A 22,290-nucleotide genomic window follows, 5' to 3' on the forward strand; every position below is an offset into this window, starting at 1 on the left:
TATCGCTGCCCTACTTGAGTATATTGTCTTTTGTGGCAGCATTCTGTTCAATTTGGAAAATTACTGGTGTTTACAAAACACGCAAGGGAACACAACTGTGCAATCACATTTAGTATGAAAAATACAAATCTTCACTGTTACTTTATTTAAAATCTCTCTCTCACTCACACACAAACAAACATGACAGTTTATTTCTAATTTAAATGACCAATGTGTTCATTTTAACCACCAAACAAGTAAAATTCTGGTCTGACAAAGACTTTGTGTGTTATATACTTGCAACCAACAATTTGCAAAGCTCAGCAGAATTTCATTTTGACTGTTGCTCTAGTTCTGATTCTCGTCTGCTTAATCAGTGATGAGATAGCGACATCATTTGTTTTTCCATCACTACAACCCTTTACACCCCGCACTTAAATAATTAAGCGTGGTCGTGCTAAATATGGCTTGGTTGTCACCTCATTATAAATAGAAACAACACAAAAGGCTATATATTAAAAAAAAAAAAAAAAAAACGACTTTATTGTATGAGAACATACAGATGTGCGTTTGTGTCACGAGAGGAAGGCCCTCGTAGCAATGCCATTATTTGAGAACACATGCAGGTGAATATTCACAGGATGTCCTCAGCAAACAAACAGCCCTCAGAAGGGAGAGATGTGCCAGTGCAGGAAAGACGTCTGGAAGGAAATCCTCACAACGCACATTATTGGTGGCTGGAAAAATTATTTATTCTGCCTTCTTTTCAGTCAATATTTCAGCTGCTTCGTGCACTGATCATGGAATTATATACAGCTAAACAAAACACTGTCTCTGTCTAGAAACATAATATATTTGTGGAGGAGGACGTTCACTAATGTGCGTCCCCGCCTGCCAATCTCCACAACATGATGTCCATCAGTCTCAGGCAGGGAGCATCCACGGTGTGTGCGGTGTATTGTCGAGGTTATGATCAGCTGGACTGTTGATCCTGTAACTGTTTCTTCAGACTCTTATCCAGCAGCACCAGACTTTGTACGGCCAGATTCCGACAATCTGCGTCAGGGTCTCCTTCAGCAACATCTGCGGACACAGAAAATCATTAGTGGCTTCATCCGAACGTAGAATAACAACCGACTGGGTTTCAAATTTCTGCGCTTGCAAATGGAGTAACCCTACTTTTATTTTTCTCCTCAGCACAATTAACAATCTAGTGTGGGAGGAGACTGTTTCCTTTGCACAATGTCATACAGCTCTGTGTCATTCAGCCAATGTGAACCTGCTTTTATCTTCAAAGAGGAACAGTGAGTCCAACTGTGGATGAGCCAATGGCGTCATGGACGGTCCCTTGTACCACAGGACATCCTGGCTCCTCACCTACTTCCCAGAAATGCTTCGTCCAGCTGTGCAGATGTGTGTGTGTGTGTGTGTTTCCGTTTGGACATCCTCAACAAATTTACATTATGCAGGTGCAGCCAAAGACCTTTGTGCATTTACAAGAATCATGTGTTTTACTGCAAGTCTAATTTTAGTAATATAGACACAAGTTATTATACATGTGGTCGGTTATGCACCACCTAGTGTGTGTGTGTGTGTGTGCGTGCGCATGCGTGCGTGCGTGCGTGCGTGCGTGCGCATCAATTTTTATTGTTCTGTTTTTACCAGCCAGCCAAGTTCGGGTCTCGAAAAGTTGTTCACCGAGGTCCAGCAGCAGGTTCTGACTGTTCATGCTCATAAAGACAGAGCAAACGGCAAAGAGGACGCTTCGTCTCACCATTCTAAAACACACAGATGTCAGAAAAAGAGAATGCAGATTATACTGACTATTCAGAATAAATCATGGAAAGAACACATTTTGCTGGAGGAATGTGATGCAGTTCATTGAAGATGGATGATTAAATGCGGTGATGATCAGAAATATTTTTTTATTTATTAGTTTAGCTTTTTATGGCCATTTCTATGGCTACATTTCTAAAACATTCTAAAATCTGGTCAATTTCATAGTGCAGGCATTGACAGGCTAAATTTGGTAAATGAAAGTGCAGCCGTTACTAATGTTTTAATTACTGCAATATTGTAATCATCATTTGAAATGTACCCTTATAATTCATTTTTATTATTCAATTCAGTACATTTAAGTTGGACCAGACATAACTGGATAGGAAGTATCTATTTATACATCCATGATTTCCACTCTAGTCTACACTGTACAGGTTACACTATAGCCTTGGTTGTGTAGTTGTAACTTTTCCTATTTAAGGGACAACAGGTCAAGCCTGACTCCCACATCCTGCCCTTAATGCTGGCTCTATCCTGCCCTCCAATAAAAGGTCCACTCTGATCTGGGTCATGCGGTCACATCCAAACTGGTAAAAGGAGGATTGGTGCATGGAAACTAGTCACTATTCTGGTTTGTTTTTAAAAGGACCAATGTGACCTTTTCCCATTTAAAACTAACAAACACTTCCTGCAGACTCTCTACTTAAATTACAACTCCAGGGATTTAGACACACGTCAGACTTACTGATCAACATGGTAGCGCACCGCCCACACAAAGTCCAGCAAAGCGCAGCCCATCTGTGTGGCAATCTGTGAGGAAAGGAAAAAATAGATATCAAACAACGGTGAATTCATGTTCACAATAAGTAGAATAATACACCGGACACTAAGATCTTGCCACATCTCTTGACAAATAGATTCATTTACTGGTGCATTGGCTGCCAGATGCATGAAGAGGCCCAGCGTGTGGATCAACTTGCCCAGGACAAGATGGTCGCTGCCCAGCAGATCGAAGGTCACCTGCGCCCTGAAAGAGAGAGAATTAAGTAAAGCAGCACTGTTGCACACTTGGCTGTAAAAAAGGTTTGATGCTTATGTGTACTGAAAAGACTCACTTATCGTAATTCCTGAGCAAAGGAAAGAAGAAGTGACCAGCCAGGCTGGCGTAGCGGTTCGGCGTGGCCTCGGGTAAAGCTTTGGTGACGCCCTGCGACACGCAAGAAATTAGCATCAACGTGCAATAAGAAAAAAAAAGGAAAGAAAAAAGCCCCATATGTCTGAATGCAGTCACTACCTTTGTAAGACGTCTGGTCTTGCTTTGAATCCGCCTCTCCACCTCCTGCCGCCAGTCAACGGGCTTGTCGCCGCTGCCGCGTGGGGACAAATCATCACTCGCACTGACAGCGGGTGGAGCCTTCTTCTGGGTGTCGGGCCTGGAGAGCTCCTGCGCCGCCAGAGCAAGGACCTGACTCACCAAACACATGGAAACAAGCAGCATTGTCACTCCCTGCAAATCCAAATAGCGATGACCAGTCAAATCAATCAGTGAGTGTTGTTCACCTCCAGGATTTCCAGCCGCTGGCCGAGGCTGTAGTTCAAGGAGTAAAACTCTGTGGTTAAGTACTGAGTCACCTAGCAGGGAATACAGATTTGAAAAAAAGAGAGAAATTAGCTTTTGTAAAACCAAAGTGAAATTTTAATGCATAGAGGTAATTAGAATCGTACAGGAACGCAGTCAGTGACGGTGATCGCCACCATGGTCGCCTGCCGGAGCCTCAGGAAGCCCTTTATGCTGTATTTGTCCTCCATGTGAAGGAGGACCTTAGTCAGCTGGACACTGATCTGAAATACAAACATAACAGTGTGAAATGTAGTGACATAATGATCTTGGTGATTCAAAATTAAAATTCAAGCTCTATTTCATGTCAATACCCAAAAAATTGCCCACCTCCTATTTGTGTCTTGCTCACCTCTTTAGCTGCAAAGACATTCCTTCTCACCAAATCCTCAGCAGCTCTCAGGCTGAGCTCCACACGCACCGAGTCCTCGGACGAAATTAAAGCTGGAAGTGTCGGAGGACAGACAAGCAAACATCAAACCTGAGTTACTGCTGCGTTAAATTGCGGGAGAAAGTTGAGGTTTGGATTATTGGAACCATACATTCTAGACAGTCTCGTAGGTAGCGCGGTGGGGAGGCGCTGCTCATCTCCTGATCTCCTGACATGTCGTATGGAGTGAGTTCATCATCGCTGAGACACACAAAGGCAACAGAACACATCAAACACCACAAATAAAGTTTGAATTCAGTCATTACTGTCTAATGATGACCTGACTTACCTGTCCAGGTCCGAGTCTGGCTGACCTTCTGGTTTATCATGAGATAAATTATCTTGAGAAGAAGGAGATCTTAGATCAGTCTCTTCCAAAGAGTCGGTCCTAGAGGTGAATAAGATATTTTTTAGAGCAAAACCAATGGCTGGAATGCAGTGCTCATCGTTGTTAGGAATTATACAGAAGAACTGCATTTACTTTATCACTGCATTAAACTTCATTACTTCATTAAGAGCCAATTAATCAGACAAGGCTGAGCTACTGGGCATTTTTATAGGTGCTATTTAAGAACCTGATTCTGTTCCATTTATAAACACACAAAAACTGCTCATGTGCCTGTTAGAAAGGCTCTGCCACACTAAATAGAACATAACCCAAATAAATAGCATATATTGCACCTGCACTGTACCTGCATCTGCAGGTAAATTCTGATATCAATAGTGCAGCTGCATGTAGAGAGATATTGATCCCTTTCGCAAAATAGGTTGTGGGCAGAGAGGATTAGACAATCAATACATGAAGATTTGATTGTTTTGTGGTGTGATCATTTGTGTAATGTAAAGGGAAAATAAAACATACCCATTTACAGACACAGAATCAGTCTCCGGCTCATCCTCAGCACATGGTGTCATCAGTGAGAGGAGTTCCTGCGTTTCCTCGTCTTGATCATACTGCAACACAGCAGGATGACAAATCAAAGATAACCATCACAGAATCATGTCAGTCAAGAATCATAAACGGGAGAAGAAAACACTTTAATATTACCTCAAACTTCAGCTTGTTTCCGTTGATATTCATGCGGGAGCTGAGACACTCTCCCACCACCATGCCCATCTGTCTGATGCGCACCACACTGCTGTCCAGGTGGCTCTGCATGCCACCCAGCATGCACTGCAGCAACTCTAGGAAAAGAGGGCCACAGCCGTCAAAGGAGCGCTTTTCATCTGCTAACACATCACTGTTGTTGTTGTTGTTGTTGCTGCTTTTTTTGTACCTGACTGCAGCTGCTGTAGCTCAGAGTCGTCCAGCAGATTCACACTCAGCAGCAGCGCTTTGCTGACATACAGCTGCTGCTCCAGAGGAGTGTGCTTCACTGCACTGGGGTTAGCCCAGGCCTGGGACAAAGACCGTAACACCTGACAACACACACACAAACACACACAAGGGTGAAAATCTCCAAAAATGCATAATATGTTGTTATTTTACTGCTCGCCACTGTGCTAAACCTGCCTGAACCAGCAGCGGCCGTCGTTCCCGGTCTGCTGCGAGGTAACCCAGAATAATTCTCAGGACCCGAGTCTGTGGAGAGTAATGTTTTGCTTGGTGTCAACTTTTTTTCTCCACAAAACGCTCATTTATGATGATTCATGTCAGTGTTCAGCTCATCTGCATACCTCATATTTGTATTGTAGTAACAGCAGCTTATGGGCTATGACAAACTGAGTCTTTTTATTTGTCAAGACCAAATTCCCAATGATCTGACCCAAAACGTCAGGCCTACAAAAACAGGCTGTTAAACAGAGACAGAAAAGTGCTGTATCTGAAAATAAACCACAAACACTTTGTTTTACGGCTTCTTTACCCGCTGACAGCCTGCACCAGACCGGTGATAACGCTCTCCATGCAGCGCTGTGGAACGTCCTCAAGAAGCTTCCGGCAAACTCTCTGCCACACCATGTCTGTGCGGCTGCGCGCCGACAGCCGAGGAGTCATCACTCCCAGAACTAAGCCTGTGCACAGGAAGAGTAAAACAATGCTTTACATTACAGACATTACAGGAAAAAAATATTCAAACGTTGTTAATGTCAATGTAGCCAATAATGTCAAAGTATGCACTTTAAGACTTCAGAAGCCAAAATAAAACAGAAAAAACAAACAAGCAAATAGGAAGAAAAATAGTTTAGGATGTGCAGTATGTTTTGCCTATAAAACCTTTAACATCACATGCACTGCAATTTAGTAACTAATTTTTAAATATGACATTTAAAGAAACAAGCTCGGAACTCACCACTGTGGCCCTGGATGCACACTTTGCCAAGTACCTGAGCCAGGAAAGTCAAGGAGCAGTCCATTCCATCTGTCAACAAATTCGGGAAAACAGAAAGGAGAAAAAAAAGTGTAATGTCCCAATTCTAAACCTCTAATGTGAAAGTGGTAAACACTGACAAGAGTTTAAACGGCTGTTAATTTGCCTTTCAGAGCTTGGCAGGTGCGCTCCAGGGCAGTGAGCATCTCTGTGGCAAGTAGTAGGTAATACTGCTGAGGGGAAAAAAGAGCTTTGTTGTTTAGATGCAACTTGTTTGCTGTGAGGTCTGGCAGTCCCACAATGCGACCAATTAGAGTCTCTCTGAGCTGGGGGGAGTCACAAGGACCCGTCTGCTGACAGTAGAACCACAGGAGGTCGGCAAGGCGACCAGTCTGGAGGAACCTCTCAGTGATGCCGACTAAGTGGTCCAGATTTTTACTCGGGCTGTTGAAGAAACAAAGGTAATTGGTATTTAGCAAAGTGAAAATACATACTTACAGAAATGAATTAATAATAAAATAATAAAAAATATATATATGTATAGCTTGATCAACCCCGCCCACCTTAGGTCTCCTATTCCCTGCATCAACACCAGCAGCGTCTGCTCCGCAGGGCCCTTGAGAAAGAGGCCGTCCCATAGTTCAACGCGCCGGGCTACTGAGAGGCGGCGCAACCAGTCGGCCTGGATGTTGCTGACCAGGAACTGAAGAGTCCGAGTGAAGTGAGCTCTCCTGAACTCCTCGCGCTGGACCACAGTGGTCCTGCTGTTTGGTCCTTCATCCAGGTAGGAGTGGAAAGTTTGCAGTGCGGTGATACCTTCGTCGCTGTCTGTGGATGCAGTGAGGCTGCGGTAACACTGAGCTACGGCCAGACGAACCTCCGAACTCGGCGTGTTTGGTTCCATCTCTGTAACGTAACTAGCTTGTTTTACTTCTTAAAAACATTACCTTACAGCAATGGGACGGAGTTACAATTGAGGCGTGACCGCCATATATTTACTTTTTACAGATTAGAAATATCTGTCATTTCGTGAATGCCTTCACGAGAAGGTCCACACGAGTCACTTAAATGGTGCGCACGGTGCTCCATCAAAATATGTCCGTGGGAAGGCCAAGTGCTGAGGAAATGGTTCCGGGGATAGTCCGCGTGTTGTGTTCAAGATACCTACGGTTTTTGTAATGCTTTGAAAACTTCTAAACAACATCAGTCTTCAAATAGATTTGAATAAACATAGTGTATATGATTCTGGACAAAGTTTAACCGACAATTTAAACTTGTAGCAGAAGCGGGAAAATGCATTTTCGGTCTTGATAACGACATTGTAATTATTAGGTCACGGTTAAGTGGGAACTATGAATTTGAGGGACTATTGCAGCTAATGTAAAAGTGCAGAAGAGGATGTATGTAAGTCTTGCTATTGTTTTTGTTTTTGAAAAAGTAATTTAGAAAATATCTGAAATACTAGTTTTTTGCTAGTTTTTTTTTTTTAAGGACTAAATGTACACTTATAGCCGTGACGTGTGCACTCTCAGCACTTGGTCAACTCAAAGTGCAGTGAAATTTACACAATGTCCTATAATGCAAAAAACAACCATAACAATTCTGGATAAGTGCAGAACATGCAAACTGAGACCACAAGGAAACATGCAGAGAGAAAAAAAAACAAACAACCAATCTCAGAGTAATTTTATAATCCATTTATTTTTCTACTCTTAGATTCACTGCTTACCTTTAAATTGATCTCTTTTTACAACGACTGAAAGTATAATTCCCCCGATAACAGTTAGGATTAGATCATTTGGGGGTCTTCAAAATAAAATACAGCTGTAACCAATACTGTTATAATTTATACATTTATCTTTGAAAATAGGAATAAATTTAAACTCTTTTCTACAATATTTTCTTATTTTATTTTTTTCAATCTTCCCATGTCACATAATGGCAAGCCATGCACTACTACAGTAGTGACGTTTGTGCCTTGAGCAAACTTTCTCCAGACACCAGAAGTGAGTGTGAGACCATGAAAGACAGGGGGGAGGAGGGGAGATCACAAATCATATTTACAGTTTAGATTTCATCATTTAACAAACTGAGTCATGTGGTCAGTGCTTTCCCCCAGGGCTCATAATCATCATCATCAGGTTGGGAAGGAGGCCAAGTGTGAGACAGAGGCACAGTGTTTCGACTAGTGGCCCAGTTTTGTTCTCCTTCCAGGGCAAATTCACAGTTGGTTGATTTATGGCGACGATGATTCCGATTGATTAAACAGTTGAAGCTCTCACATCTGTCTTTGGTCATTTTGAGAGCAGAAATTTGAACGTGGATAAAGTGCAATCACCTTGAGCTCTGCCCTAAAAGGAATAACTCTGTAAACTCTGCAGTGTCACTGTCGACTTGTTCTGTTCCTGTCGACCCTCCAAGGTAGCCATCAAACACAGACACGTCAGTACAAAGCAGAGGGAGAAATGAAGTCTGTTAAACCTTTGCTGATTAGGTGTGAGCCCATTGAAAATTACTTAGAACTTCAGGGAAATGTTAAACCTGTTGGAAGTATGGCTGTCTGTGTGTATGTGTGTGTCTGTCATAAAGGTGTCACATCCTGCAACTCTCTCAACAATGTGATTTGTCCGTCAAAATTATTGGAATTTTGCACTGTACAATAAAAAAAGTAGGTGATTTCATGCATGTCCTGACTCCATCTGGGAAGACAACAGCAGAAACTGCAGACTCTGCCATATTTTAGAGAAGCCTGTAGGGGTCAGAGCAACATCATCGTTATGGGAATGTGTCGACCTTGACAAATGGTCATTCCGAGCCGGCCACAGTCGGCCTTTTAGCGGGGGTAAAGTCCCATGAAGTAACTCCCAACCCAGCACCGGAAAAAAAAAAAGAAAAAAAGAAAAACGGACCGTAGTACAAGAAACTCCTTCACATCTGTTGACATTTCGAACCAAGCTCATCTAACCTCTCTCAGATTCAAAAGTGATGAGATATTTTCAGCAGATCTAAGTGAGTTGTCCTCTGTGACAAATGAAGAATAAATATCAGCATGTTATTTCAAACTAGAAAAAAAGAAACCAAAACCATCATCAGGTGCTGTACACGCTACATGCTAGAGAAGAGTACAGGCGGCTGTCTCTCAGCGTAAGACAAGAAGAAGAAACACTTTTCTTCCCGACTATAAAAATACCTAGAATCTAGAATGAGTGTAGAAAAAACTTTTACATGTACAAGTCATTTACATCCAAGGCCATTTTTACAGTGGAGTGGCAGGTGCAGAGCAGTGGTGAACAGGGTGAGAAAGAACAGGAACTTTTTTTTTTTTTGACCACAAGGGTGCAGAACGTCATGCTGTCTGGACAAATAAGTCCATCAAGACATCTGGTGGCTGAAGTGAAAAGTTTTTGTCCAGTTGTTCGGTGAGAAAGTGTGGTGTGATGAATGTCAATCTGTGAAGAATCAGTTCCAACCTCTCTGGGAGAAAAGTCGATCCAGTACAGGAAATGAAGATGGTTCTTTTAACCTGCCCTTCACCAATTTCCAAATCATCATCATCTGCAGATCAGGTTTTGAAGAAATGTAAAACAGTTTGTAGATCAAGGAAAAAAAACCTCTAAAAGGAATAAAGCGATATAGTATGTGAATTAAAGACTTAAGACGTGGCTTCAAATTGCTTATTTTATGCATTATTCATTAATATTTTAAATTCAGTATGGAATTCAAAATGAATTGCGTGACGCATTCTTTTTCAAGTGTTGGATTGCAGCCCCCCCAGCTGCTACTGTCAGTTACTACACAAGCTGCACACCGTCGTCCCCATACAGGCCCTGAAATGTTCAGTTATAGTTTGATCCCTTCAAAATAAATCTTTTCAACAACAAAATAACATACCAAAAAAAAAAAATTAGTGCAAAGTACAACAGTTTGATTATTCACAACTTTGTCGTCATTTTCAACATCAACAACAACAGAAAAGAGAGAGATCGCTTGCCTTCATTTTCAGTCAGTGTGGGCAACACTGGGATCAGGTGGGCAGGAGGAACCAAAAGGGAACAACACTACAGTAAAATCGCAATTTAGTTTCTCTTCATCCTGTTATTACAAAGCGGGAAATAACCGGCTCTACTTTTGCTGCACCTAAGATGTCGAATATTTTGCAGTTTTCCAGCCCACCTGAGCTCCAGGACCCTGTTTCTTCATGTCGAAAAAATGAGGCAAATAACACACCAAACACTTCCTTCATTGTCATCCCCAAATTATTCCCAGGTAAATGAGGACAAATAATAAACCACACTCACACAGAGAAAACAAAAAACAAAAGAAAACAAAAAACCCCTCCGGCCATTTCTGATCTTCCCGCTCAGAAACGTCCCTCACTTGGGTTCAATGGGAAGACATGTTGTCACACGGTCATTTACAGAGATAGGCAGCACAGCAAGCTGGTAAACAAACTACATGACGATTCAACGAGAGGGAAATGCTGCTCTGCTCTGCTGCGCCAGGCTTCATGCGATCGTCTGACCAATACGAGGCCGATTCAGCCTGGTTCAGAAGGAGAGAGCTCCTGAGGTATGTTAGCGACGAACTGTTGATGGGTTGTTGTTTTTTTTTTAAAGATAACCTTCCACTTAAGGCCTTTTCGGTAGTGTAAATGTGTCTGATCGTGTTTTGGAGCTCAACCAAACAATCACTTCTTTTCTATTTTTGAGGACTTTCTAAAGGAGGAAGGTACCTCTGATCAAATAACATGGAAGTCACCAGAACCCAAGCTTCGGGGGGTTAACACACACACACACACACACACACAAGCATACACATACCCATACACACACGCACGCACGCACGCACGCACACATACACATACAAGGGATATCCAATGAAAAGATGCTTGGTCAGGGGGCTTCTTGTGGATCTGCGATTCTTCTCTTTTCAGGGTTGGCGGGGAGTTCATAAAGTTTAGTGTCTTGCTGTCGTCCAACCAGTGATCTAATGTCTTAATTCTTTTTACATTTTCTTTGGGCAGAGTCTTCAGTATTTTCCAACAGCCAGAGAACAGACTGTGTGCGGCCGCAGGCTGTCTACTTCACCTCCAGGATGGAGGGGTTGCACTCCATGATGGCCACGATGATTTTGTCGATGTAGTCCTGGAGCCGGTAGTTGATCTCCTCCTGTTTGTGTACAGCCTCCATCAACTGCAAACACAGAGGGACATCTCAGTTGAAAATACGGCAATTAAAGGTGAAGGCTAAACTATGACGATCAGAATTAGGATCGTTTTCAGACATGCCTCTGTGCGAGATACTGAGTTGATCTCGGCTGCCAGGGAGTCGGAGAAGGAAGCCGACATCAGGTTCTTCGCTCCCTGGATGCTCAGGTTGATGATCTGCCCGTTCAACTCATCATTCTGATCCTTCAGGCTGCGGTTGTCCTGCAGGAAGGCATCACGGGAGAAATTTAACATCAGTGTTCAGGCCGTTCTTATATTTAAAGGACCAGTGTTCAACATTTAGCAGCATCTCTTAGTAAGAAAGCATACTGTGCAAAAATGTAAAACTATTTATTATTGTTTTTAATTTTTGCCTTGTTGTCATTTTAGTTCCGACTATCAAGAAATAAATAAATAACAAATTGCAATCAACGATGTCGGCATCACATCAGCAAATATTTTTCTTATCAAGAAATTCCATATGGGAAAAGACTCTGATGTTAATCCTTGTTTGCAGGTGTTTCACTTTATCTTGTGTTTTTCTTATTTGAGCTTTGACGTCAGTGCAAAGACCGCGAAAGCCAGAGCAGATCAGCAACTGCTGTAGACATGAGGTGCAAGAAAAATCTGATGGAATAAAAGTGGTAATAACAAGAACAAAAAAAACAGCAATTCTCAGATTCTGTGTTCTACCTGCTTGAGCCGTTTTATCTCCTGCTCCAGTTCGGCCTCCCGGGTGCGAGTCTGATATTCCTGCAGGCCTGCGCCAGGCGTGCGTCCTCTTTTTGCTTCAGCCTCCAGCTTGTACAGCTGCAGGTGCTCCAGCTGTTTCCGCAGGTCTTCGATAAGCTAAGCCACAGAAAAAAAAACAAGTCAGAGAAGCCTGATAAACTGGATTCTCGTGATCATGTGAGCAAGTCTTCCCACTACTGCATGTGTAGTAATATTTCACATCTCTGCAAAGCTTCCAGTGTACTCTGCACAGCGACTGGCAGCCTCACCTCTTGTGTGGCCTCCTTCTCCTTCTGGTTCTGGTGGCGCTCATGGCTCAGCTTGTCGGCCATCTTCTTACGGGACTCGCTCTCGTCGCTCAGCCGGTCTGACATGGCCTCCGTTTCATCCTGCAGTTTCCTCTTCTCCTGGAGAATAACAAAAAAAAAAAAAAAATAGGGGAGCATGAGGAGGGTTTGCACTTTCTAATAATCCAGTGAGTCCACCAGGTGGGCAAATAAAACCCCAGAAAAGTCCCACTTCATTGGCCTCACCTCCTCTAATCGTTCTATGTTTGCTCGCAGACAAGGAACACACGACCTCAGCTCACTGTTCTCCTCATCCAGCTGCTGCAACCTGAGGAACAGAAAAAAAACCTTCTGATACATGCACACAGAGCAGATAAAACTCAGCCACAATGCAGGGATTTGCATCCGTCCATTCTAGGGATGTTAACAATGAATCGGTTATTGATTAATTGTCGATTCAGAATTAAATTGATTAAATTAAATTAGTCCCAATTAATTGAACATTTTTTACACGGGTAGTTAATATCCTTATAACAGTGTAATGGCAGGAAAGAGCTATTCACCTGTAGAGATTGTGATGGTCATAATATACCTAGAACAAGTTACTTTTAAACTTTTTTAAAAAAAGTTGAAATGTGACCCATTACAAGTCAACTGAAGTCAAAGGGTGTTTAAGGTGTTGTTACTGTTCTCTAATGTAAAAATGGCTCACATTGGACCCTCAACATTATTTAAGGGTTAAATATGTGTTAACACATTTTTCCTTGTGAAATTTAGGTTCTCAGGAAAAATCGCTACTTATAAATGAATTGTTTGTTGATCGATAAGGGCAATCAACTAACATTAATGAATTAATTGATAATTTGCATCCCTAGTCCATTCATTGTTCTTTGCGAAGACTTTGCAGACAGGTTGTGGTATTCTCAAACCACAGTGGGGCAGTATTGGGCCTTCATTACAAGGCAATCTCACGTGAATTTTGGTGAGTAAATGGTTTCATCCACCATTTCTTTTCCAGGAAAGAACAGAAACATTTTCCTGCTTTGAGGGTGAAGTCGCAACAACAGACGTTTTTGGAAAATCCAATCGGAAAGCGTAACAATCGTTCAGCGATGAGCCAGAGCGCACGCTGCTCACCTGGCCTGCAGGTTCTCCACCTCCAGGCCTCTCTCCCTCTCCATCTTGACCATGGCGTCCTTCTGCCGACGGCTCTCCAGCTGCATCTGCTCGTCGGCGCACAGCTCCTGCTCCTTCAGCTGCTCGTCCAAGGCGTTGGCCCGGTGCACCAGCTGCAGGTTCTCCTGGCGGAGCCGTGCGTGCTGCTCCACAGAAGACTCAGACTCTTTTTCCAGTTCGGCAACCCGGCGCTCCAGGAGGAGCACCTGGGGGAGAACAAAAGAGGTTGTGATTTACAGTAAAGGCGGATCAGCTGCGTCTTCGGGAAAGCGAGGCCTGACCTTGTCTGTGATGTCATTGTTGGCGAGCTCCATGATGTCCCGGGTCAAGTCGCTCATGGTGTCCAGCGTCATGGAGTTGTTCTGGAGGAGATGTCTGCACGGGCAGAGAGGAAGGCTTTGAATCACTTGTCCCTGCAGTCTACTCTGTCTCCTCTGGAGAACAGTTCCAGACCTTGTCGAGCCGCTGCCATTGAACTGCCACTTTTTCTGAGCTAGTTTTTTTTGTTTTTTTTGCTTACCTTGCTACTTTCTTGCTGGACAGCCTCTTGCCAGCGCTGGATGGAGGGGAGGACAAAACAACAGGAAAACTGGTCAGGAAGAGTGGACGGATAGAGGAAGGAGACACTATCTGTGAACATTTGTCCCCGAGCGCCTGTCAGCCGGCACAGGAGGCCCCACTGACGAGGTGTTGTTTCAAAAAAAACAAAAAAAACAAAAAACAAATAAATTCTGTTCACGCTAAAAGTTCACACAACACAGCAGTTAAATCCAAACACGTCCTCTAATCATGTGTGACAACAGCTCACCCAGGATCCTTTTATTTCTGGTCAGAATTACAGCAAACTTCAAAGTAAGCCAGTAATAGTAATCGTGATGATAATAATAAGAAGAAGAGGAAGTAGGAGGGGGGGAGGGGAGGAGGAGGAGGAGGAGGAGGAGGAGAAGGAGAAGGAGAAGAAGGGGAAGAAGGAGGAGGAGGAGAAGAAGAATGGGAAGAAGTAGTAGAAGAAGAAGAATTATCATTAGCTTTCTGAAGCTTAAATAGGATTTTTGAATTGGTAAGTTTCTGTTCTTGTTTGTTGGTCAGTGATCCTGGATCAGCTCCTCTGTCCCAATGAAAGCAGGTCCTTCAAAGCTTCACACAACTACCAGCAGCCGGTTCGAAAACCAAATGAAGCGTGACGATAATGGCATGGAGACACTAAATCACGGCCAAACACACAAACCACTTACCTGTGAAATCACGCTTCGTGCACAATGAGCCTCACAAGCTTTTATTTTGATGAGAAACGTTTATCATGTATGGAGCGGCAAATCACAGTCAAGTCGGTGAGGTGGGAAGAAACTTTCAACCACCACATACGTAATGCATGACAGCCAGTGAAATGTAATAAATATGTTTTATGTATTAGTCAATGGTAGGAACTGCCACACTGCAACCACGACGAAGGGCAAAGGGATGAGAAGACATTGGAAAGAAGCGCTGAGGAAGATGAGTTGAAAGGTGATCCACGCACGAGAGCGCTAATGCGTGTGCATAATGTGTTACAAGTACGACTTAGGACACACATAAAAACACAACACGCTGCTGCTGCACATCCCGGTGGGTACGGGGGACGGCATGCATCTACTGAGCACGGCACACAGCGGGAGGAGGGGAGAGGTGGAGGGGCTGTGGACGAGGCGTTACCTAGTCATCTCTAGGAAATTGAGGCGGGTGGAGAGGTCCTCGAGACGACTTATTTGTTTGTGACACTGGCTACAGAAAAAGTCCAGCGCCTCCTCCCTGAGGAAGCTCTGAAAGCGGTCAGGGAGAGGAGCGGGTGCACTGGAGAGAGGAGAGAACAGAAAGGAGGAAGAGGAGCAGGAAGTGGTGAGTAGTGACAGACAAGACAGGGGAGGGGCCTGGACGCCTCAGAGTGAAGGGAGGTGTGTTATTCGTGAAATGCAACAACATTTTAAAAGGGAAAAGTGTGCGAGTGTTGGTGGTGACGGTGACAAACTGCGTTGTGAGTTGAGATTCTTTTTCGGGGTTGAGGAAACAAATGTTTTGTCTTTTCACTTGTTCATGTGGTGACAAGCTCAGTAGCATCTCATGGTGAGAAAACGTACTGTATTCTGCATACAAATGAGCTGCGTTCAGACTGCAGGCGAACGTGATTCAAATCAGATTCCTTCTCAAATCCGATTTTTAGGGATTGACCAGTCTGTCCACTGACTGTCCACACTGTGTTTAGCAAGTGTCCAAATGGGATCTGGCTCTATTCAGACTGGACCACATTATTGGCCCATCTGACAGGTTGCTGTAGCAACGACATCGGAGCGGAAGCTTCGTCCAGCGTAGCGTGTAGTGTGTGACGTCATATCATTGCGACAGCGGCACTTGCTGAGATACCTGCCCTGGAGCTTGGCTTGAATGGAGTTATCTCCCCACAGATTGATTAGCCAATGAGTTTCCTCCTCGGTCCTGGGACTGCTGTTTTCTACTTCTTCTGTCTGCTCCATGACGTTACAGCTCTGCACTTGGAATGGCGCTCCCTGGTCTGGTGCATTGGGTCTTGCGTCGTGTAGAGTGACGTCACGGACAGTCAAAACCCATCGATGTGTTTGGTGCTGTTCAGACTGAGACGCACCTGTCCAAATGCCATTTGAAATGATCTCCCGAAGGTGATTTCAATCTGTTTCGCAAAAGTCGGATTTCATGTGATCTGTGACTGCTCAGACAAAAGAGCCATCCAGTTTCAATCTGGATGGGCTAAAAATTGGATTTTGGCTCTCAGTCTGCTGAACGCGGCTATGAAGAGCTGTAGATTTTGAATCTTTAGTCCAAGGCCCGTGCTGGCTGTCATGCTATTGTCACCTTTAAGCACAATACCCTGACTGGCTTGTCCTGCAGAACTTTGCCTCAATAAAAACATTTTTATTCTTATCCAAAAATATGGAAAAGGATGTTTGACGTCACCGAGCTTTTCTTAATCAGCGTTGATTTTAGGATAAAAATCATGAAACTTTGACCAGATAAATGTCTATGCATGTCTGTACTACTGTAGACATGTGATTAAGCAATACACCTGCTTCTTTCACAAGTAGAACTGCTCTTCAAATAACTGGAAATGCCTGTTTTTACCATGAAATACAGCAGCTATTTATCTTAATCACTTGATCTAACCAAGTGTGTGGGTACATGCAGTACTTTCTATTCAACCTCAAGTCGCTATGTCCATGTGGATGTTACACATTGGACCTTGAAGTGAACAAACTGCAAACACACACAAGCTCTCGGGCCACACAAAGTTGATGACTGTCATTGTTTTGAATCCTGGCTTCACCTCCACCGTCCGATTGTTCATTCACAGAGCGAGTCGGCTCTGAATTATGCAACCTGCTGGCAGTGCACCGGATCTGGTTTATGTCGGCAGAAACGAGGCACAGCAGACTTTGTCGCTGTCACTTGTCCCATCGTGACATCTTCCTCGCTGACAACGTAAAAGGGAATGACTTTGTTAAATAACGCTCAGGCCGCGCACTCCGGCTGCGAAGAGGCAAAAGCTCTCTGAGATATGCAGATGGGTAAATGTGGGATTGTTTGCGTGGGCTGCGCCATGCGGCAGAGACGAGCATGACTGGCTTCAAAACACAGTGACGCATTCGCAGCGTGTGGGCGAAGTTTGTGGGATGCAGCGATAATTTTTTTTATAGCCTTAAGTACCATGTAGCTCCCTGCACCGCTTGTGTGTCATGTAATCTTTCACATACTTTGGATGGTTGTGAGCTGTCATTTCATTGAGGGGGGAAAACAATAAGCCTGTGTGTTATTCACACCCCGGTTTTCTTTTATAATAGCAGCATTTTGTCAAAATTAGTCTGCTTTATGGAGCTTTAACGGATAATATTGATAAGCTACTAATGTTATTAATGTGTTATTATTGTGTTATTATTATAGTAATCCACTAAGACCAGCATAATGTTTCAACAGAGGGAATTAGCTACAACTGAAACCAGAAGCCCAATTATTAGTCTTTGACTTTTTTTAGTTCAGAGATTCCGACATTTCCGAGTGTCCACATTCCAATCGGGCTTTAAACACAACTGACAATGTGTTCGTGTTTTCGTACGGCTGGATGTTTTGCATTAGTTGGAGGCCAGATACGTGCACATCTGCGCCACTGCAGCACGCAGGCCAAGCCAGTTAGACGCTCCCTAAGACGTCTGAACTCAACTCCGAAACATCCACCTCGGTGGGATCCAGAGCGAATTAGCAACAGGTTGACGGTGAAACTGGTTACAAAAGTGCAAGAACAGATTTAGGCACCGTGACAGAGGAGGGGCCGAGGCTGCTGGTGGAATGACCTTTGAATACACTTGATTTATCTTGACTTTCAGTAGAAATGGGGACAGATAAGGAGGAGAAGGACAAAGACTGGAGGACGTCTAGAGAAAGCTTTTTTATCAGTGTTAGAGAAATATTTTATCTAAAGGCCGTAGATCAAGGGTTTTAAAAGGTCCCATATTATAACAATTTTCAGATCTTTATTTTCATGTGAAAATTCTGCCATGCAGGCTCTAACAATATAAGTGTATAAATGTCCTTTGTGACATCACAAAGGCCTCATTTACAGAAATGGGCATTTTAGCAGGGCTTTTTTTGTAAATCTGAGAAAATTAAGGAATTTAAGGATAGATTTGAGGTTTTTCTTTTATTTCACTGACAGACTAGACCAGGAGTCGCCAACCTTTTTGACACTGAAAGCTACTTCATGGGTCCTGAGTCATATGAAGGGCTACCACTTTGCTACAGTTATATATTATTATTAATGATAGTCATCTCTGTGAAGACACTTATCAAGTTAATGAGATTCAATAATTATCAACAATGACTTAACAAGGTTGGGTAAAATTGAATTTTACACACAGCTGTATGAGTTGTGCAATTTTTTGAACAGGCCTGCGGGCTACTAATGAGATCCTTAGGGGCCCCTAGAATAGACGTTGGTGACCCCTGGACTAGACAAACATAACATTGTTAGAAAACATTGATAACTTGAATTGTTTTAAATCAGAGTAATTATGAGCGGCATCAAATCAAGATGGGCTGTTCAAAGATTGTTGACGGCTGAGTGAAAAGTCAGCATCTGTTTGCATCTGATTGTGCACTTGTCAAAGTTGCTCTGCATCGACCTGGAGCTCCTACCTGGGAGACAGCAGCGAGGAGCCATTGACCTGCTCGGGGGTCTTGACCAGCGGGGAGTCGACCTGCTCCTCCGTCACCTCCACGATGCCCTCCAGGAGCAGCTCTGACGTGTTGCTCTCCCCAAAGTCCTCAAAGTGCTCCTCCTCTCCGCTGATCATCGTCACCATGGCTGGCTGGTGGCTGTGGAGCTCCGAGTTCAGGGAGAACCTGAGGGACGCGTGAGGACAGATTACCAGGTCAACGTGGGCTCACAACAATAACAGCAGCAGCAGCAGAGTTAAGTTTAGCTCAGGGATGGGAATAAGTTGGTTGGCGTCCTGGAAGTAACCCGACGAGTCTCTCTGTTAATCCTCAAACAAGTATAATTAATCTTCCCTCTCAGCCTGGAGCAGCAATCTGGACTAGTTCGCCGATCACTTGTCTTCGAAGGTAATCTGTTAATTCAGATTAATCCCCAAGGCTGCTTTGGCTGAAACAAAATGTCTTTTGGCTCGCCGCTGATGTAAAACTCCCGACGGAAAACACTCGAGACATGTGAGAGGAGCCTTCATGTGGTTGAATGTGGGTCAACCTGGAGAGTCGAGCTGAGACAAGGGGCTCTTAAGTGGCTGGCTGGACTAACGCAGCCAAAGACAAACACCTACTTGGTTGACATGAGGGCTCTCTGTTGAAAGTGTCACCGCAACTTCAGTGAATGATCCGTTTGATCTCCGCTCCACAGGAAAACTGTCCTTTCCTGTTGTTCCACAGGATACGTCGTCCGTCGGAGGTGCAGCTTCAGCAGAAAAACCTTGCTTTCTCAGCATGCCGTGACACGGCCTGTTTGACTTGTTCACCATAAGAACGACATTTGTCCCGTTTAAGGCAAAACAACCAAAAACGCAGTTTGACTCAGCGGTGCCTTCGTGCGGACACGTTGGAACTGGACAGAAATAGCAGCGAGTCGCTCTGAAGTCACTTACCCTTTACCCAGGCTATTACTGCTTGGCCCCATATTCAGGTTCCCTGGACAGAGGGACGGTGTGGGGAGCGAACGCATCTTTGAACGGCCTCCGCTGCCCTGGCGTGTGAGCCGTGGAGCAACCGGGGTCAAAACTCCGGACAACCAGAGTGGAATCCTGAAGTCTCGCGGCCAACAACGATATAAAAAACAAAACAAAAGCCCCAAAAAACCCCCACACACAAGACTCTCGTTGAGAGGAAACCAAGGGCAACCTGGGGAACGTCCAAGCGTGCGGTACCGATGTCCAACAAGGCTACAGCGCGCAGCACATGACTGACGCGTCGACTGAGCTGCGCGCAGACTCGTGGCCCAACCAGAGAGGGTTGACCGTGAGTGGGTTAAGTAGATTTGAGGCTAAGCAGCGGCAGGCAGACAGTCCTGTTGACCGTCCGGGGGCCAAATGTGCCTGGGGACGCGGTTAGGACACAGTGGGGGCGGAGGGAGGCTAATCCTGTTAGAATCTTAATCCCTAGTCCAGTGCCTGCCTGCGGACTCTTAAACTGAATATGGTTGGCGAGAGAACCAGGCTGCAGTGTGTAGAATCTCTGCTCACTTACTGACCTCTGAGCTGCATTCACTTGCACAGGATGTTGGCCATTTATACCATCAGCTGATATAGAACATTGTGTCTGTATATTGCTGACCAATAATCTTTCTCATGCATCTTAAATGGACAGACAGACAGACAGACAGACAGACAGACAGATAGATAGATAGATAGATAGACAGGTAGACAGATAGATAGATAGATAGATAGATAGATAGATAGATAGATAGATAGATACTGCAGATGTACTTTATTGATCCCAAATTGGGAAACTACACTGTTGCAGCACAATTATTATTTTTTTTTTTTACAAAAAACAAACTATATAGTAGTTGCAAAAACACTCAAATGAATCTGTGTACAACAAACAACCAAAGCAGATGTGCAAAAGACAGTCAAATTGTGCAGAGGCAGGGATAAGCAAGGTTTTCCAAACCATCTTGCACCTTATGAGACACCGTATGTATGTCCGTTTGTTTGTCAATTTTGTGACTTACTGACTCAGGAACATGCACAAGAATTCCAGTGTGCCTGTTTTAACCTGTACAAATGACAATAAACTCTATTCATCAATTCTACTCCATGCCACAAAAAACGTTTTTAGACGTTCTTGACCTCAGCCGCTCCAAGACCCATGCTCAACGTGGAACCAGTTTCTTATCTTTTGACAGATGAAGAAGCTTCCCTCAGCCAGCAGGGCTTCAGCATAGCACGGCAACAAACATGGACGTGAAGAAGTGGCACAAAAAGTACATGGGAGCAGTTGTGTTTGCGTGCCAACGGAGAGCCGCAAAGCCAATGATGCTAGAATTAGTCGCCCTTGTGGGAAAGTGGGGAACTGTACAGGCGCAATGTACACAGCGCTATAATGATGTGGGCTCTCTGACGAGCCGTCCCCGTGGAAAGGCAAAGCGGTTCTTGGCTGCTTTGGTGTCTGTCTGCCAGCACTCGGTTCCAGCTGATGGAGAAATTGGAGAGCGGCACGTTCTTCCGAGCAATCAACGGGGACGATGAAACGCAATGACTCCAAAGCTGCCGCCGTAAATAACAACGAAGGGAATCAAACGGGCTGGAACCAGTCAGTCAACTGTTTACACATCACAGCAGTTTGTTTTGTTTAACTTGGAAGCCCCCTTTAGGAGTTGGGAATTTGGCACGATGTCTGAAAACGTACACAAATACTGGCATGAAGGAGTCTTTATCTCTTGGACTTTCCAGATTTCTGACACGCTGCAACGGAACGAAAACTTATGACGGTCACGGAGTCCCAAAGGATAATAAATGTGAGGTAAAATAAAAAGAGCAACACAGCGAGTTCTGGTGTGAGTAAGAAGGGAGGGCATTCATATCAGCCTGTGGCACAGAGAGAAAACAGTGGTGAGGGAGGGGGAAAAAAGAGCTAAGTCGACACTTCCTGGAATTTAAGGCTCCAATCACGGAATGGGAAGTCTAAACACATCCACGTCGGGCAGAGCGCTCCAATCTGTCATCACGCCGGGGAGATGGGTCACAGAGTCAAACATGGGGCTCCGAGTACCAACATCCAGGAAATACCAGCCTCTGTACATCCAAGACTGTAGATCATATGTAGATCACTATGTACGACCACTCAAAATTATCCTTTTAACGTTTGGTCCAAACTAAATTACTACTGATGAATGACATATATTACACAAGTAACTGTAGTTGTTTAATAATCCTGAAATCTTAAGAAAACTCAGACCTCAGATCAGTCTGTTGGCTGATTCAAAACACTAACTCTAAACCACACAACGTTCAACATTCAGTACACTATTAAAAAAAAAGACTGAGACAGACATGTGACCCAAATGTGTAACTTGTCATGCCCTTCCATTTAAAGCAGATGTGAAAGGCAGAAGTGGTCAGCTGATCGAGCTCCGAAAGCAGCGTCACACAGGGGAACTGGCACAACTGTTCACCTTCAACGCCACCAAGTCAAAAAAATAAATAAAAAATGAAAGCATCTCAACAGGTGACAAAACACCAAAACGCAGCTGAGTGCAGTGTGGG

At 44.1% G+C, this 22,290-nt stretch overlaps 2 protein-coding genes across 4 annotated transcripts in view; both read right to left on the bottom strand.

The window, feature by feature from the left end:
- Nucleotides 1-506: 506 nt before the first annotated feature.
- telo2 (TEL2, telomere maintenance 2, homolog (S. cerevisiae)) lies at nucleotides 507-7,218 on the bottom strand. The gene is made up of 20 exons (XM_076034462.1): nucleotides 6,679-7,218; nucleotides 6,282-6,559; nucleotides 6,098-6,166; nucleotides 5,672-5,819; nucleotides 5,484-5,586; nucleotides 5,320-5,388; nucleotides 5,084-5,225; nucleotides 4,855-4,991; nucleotides 4,669-4,760; nucleotides 4,096-4,194; nucleotides 3,919-4,007; nucleotides 3,729-3,820; nucleotides 3,484-3,600; nucleotides 3,319-3,390; nucleotides 3,053-3,223; nucleotides 2,874-2,965; nucleotides 2,686-2,785; nucleotides 2,504-2,568; nucleotides 1,642-1,757; nucleotides 507-1,062 (listed from the first exon to the last, which is right to left on the bottom strand). Exons 1-20 carry the CDS (start codon nucleotides 7,017-7,019, stop codon nucleotides 953-955), a joined length of 2,502 nt encoding a protein of 833 aa, XP_075890577.1. The 5' UTR covers nucleotides 7,020-7,218; the 3' UTR covers nucleotides 507-952.
- Nucleotides 7,219-7,799: 581 nt separating this feature from the next.
- The window catches only part of rab11fip3 (RAB11 family interacting protein 3 (class II)), a 31,175-nt gene continuing 16,684 nt past the window's right edge, over nucleotides 7,800-22,290 (bottom strand). For 2 of the 3 annotated variants that reach the window (XM_076034457.1, XM_076034459.1), the window contains 10 exons: nucleotides 18,710-18,916; nucleotides 15,209-15,346; nucleotides 14,037-14,072; nucleotides 13,798-13,891; nucleotides 13,478-13,722; nucleotides 12,587-12,668; nucleotides 12,323-12,460; nucleotides 12,015-12,170; nucleotides 11,403-11,543; nucleotides 7,800-11,307 (listed from right to left, as the gene is read on the bottom strand). In XM_076034457.1, coding sequence (XP_075890572.1) covers nucleotides 11,194-11,307; nucleotides 11,403-11,543; nucleotides 12,015-12,170; nucleotides 12,323-12,460; nucleotides 12,587-12,668; nucleotides 13,478-13,722; nucleotides 13,798-13,891; nucleotides 14,037-14,072; nucleotides 15,209-15,346; nucleotides 18,710-18,916 — 1,351 coding nt within the window. In that variant the 3' untranslated portion in view covers nucleotides 7,800-11,193. The remainder of the gene's footprint in view (nucleotides 11,308-11,402; nucleotides 11,544-12,014; nucleotides 12,171-12,322; nucleotides 12,461-12,586; nucleotides 12,669-13,477; nucleotides 13,723-13,797; nucleotides 13,892-14,036; nucleotides 14,073-15,208; nucleotides 15,347-18,709; nucleotides 18,917-22,290) is intronic. The other variant, XM_076034458.1, reaches the window with a different exon arrangement.

Source organism: Nelusetta ayraudi, unplaced genomic scaffold (assembly GCF_046127955.1).
Source record: "Nelusetta ayraudi isolate G7.1 ecotype Tasmania unplaced genomic scaffold, CSIRO-AGI_Nayr_v1 ptg000042l, whole genome shotgun sequence".
In the NCBI taxonomy this organism is placed as follows: Eukaryota; Metazoa; Chordata; class Actinopteri; order Tetraodontiformes; family Monacanthidae; genus Nelusetta; species Nelusetta ayraudi.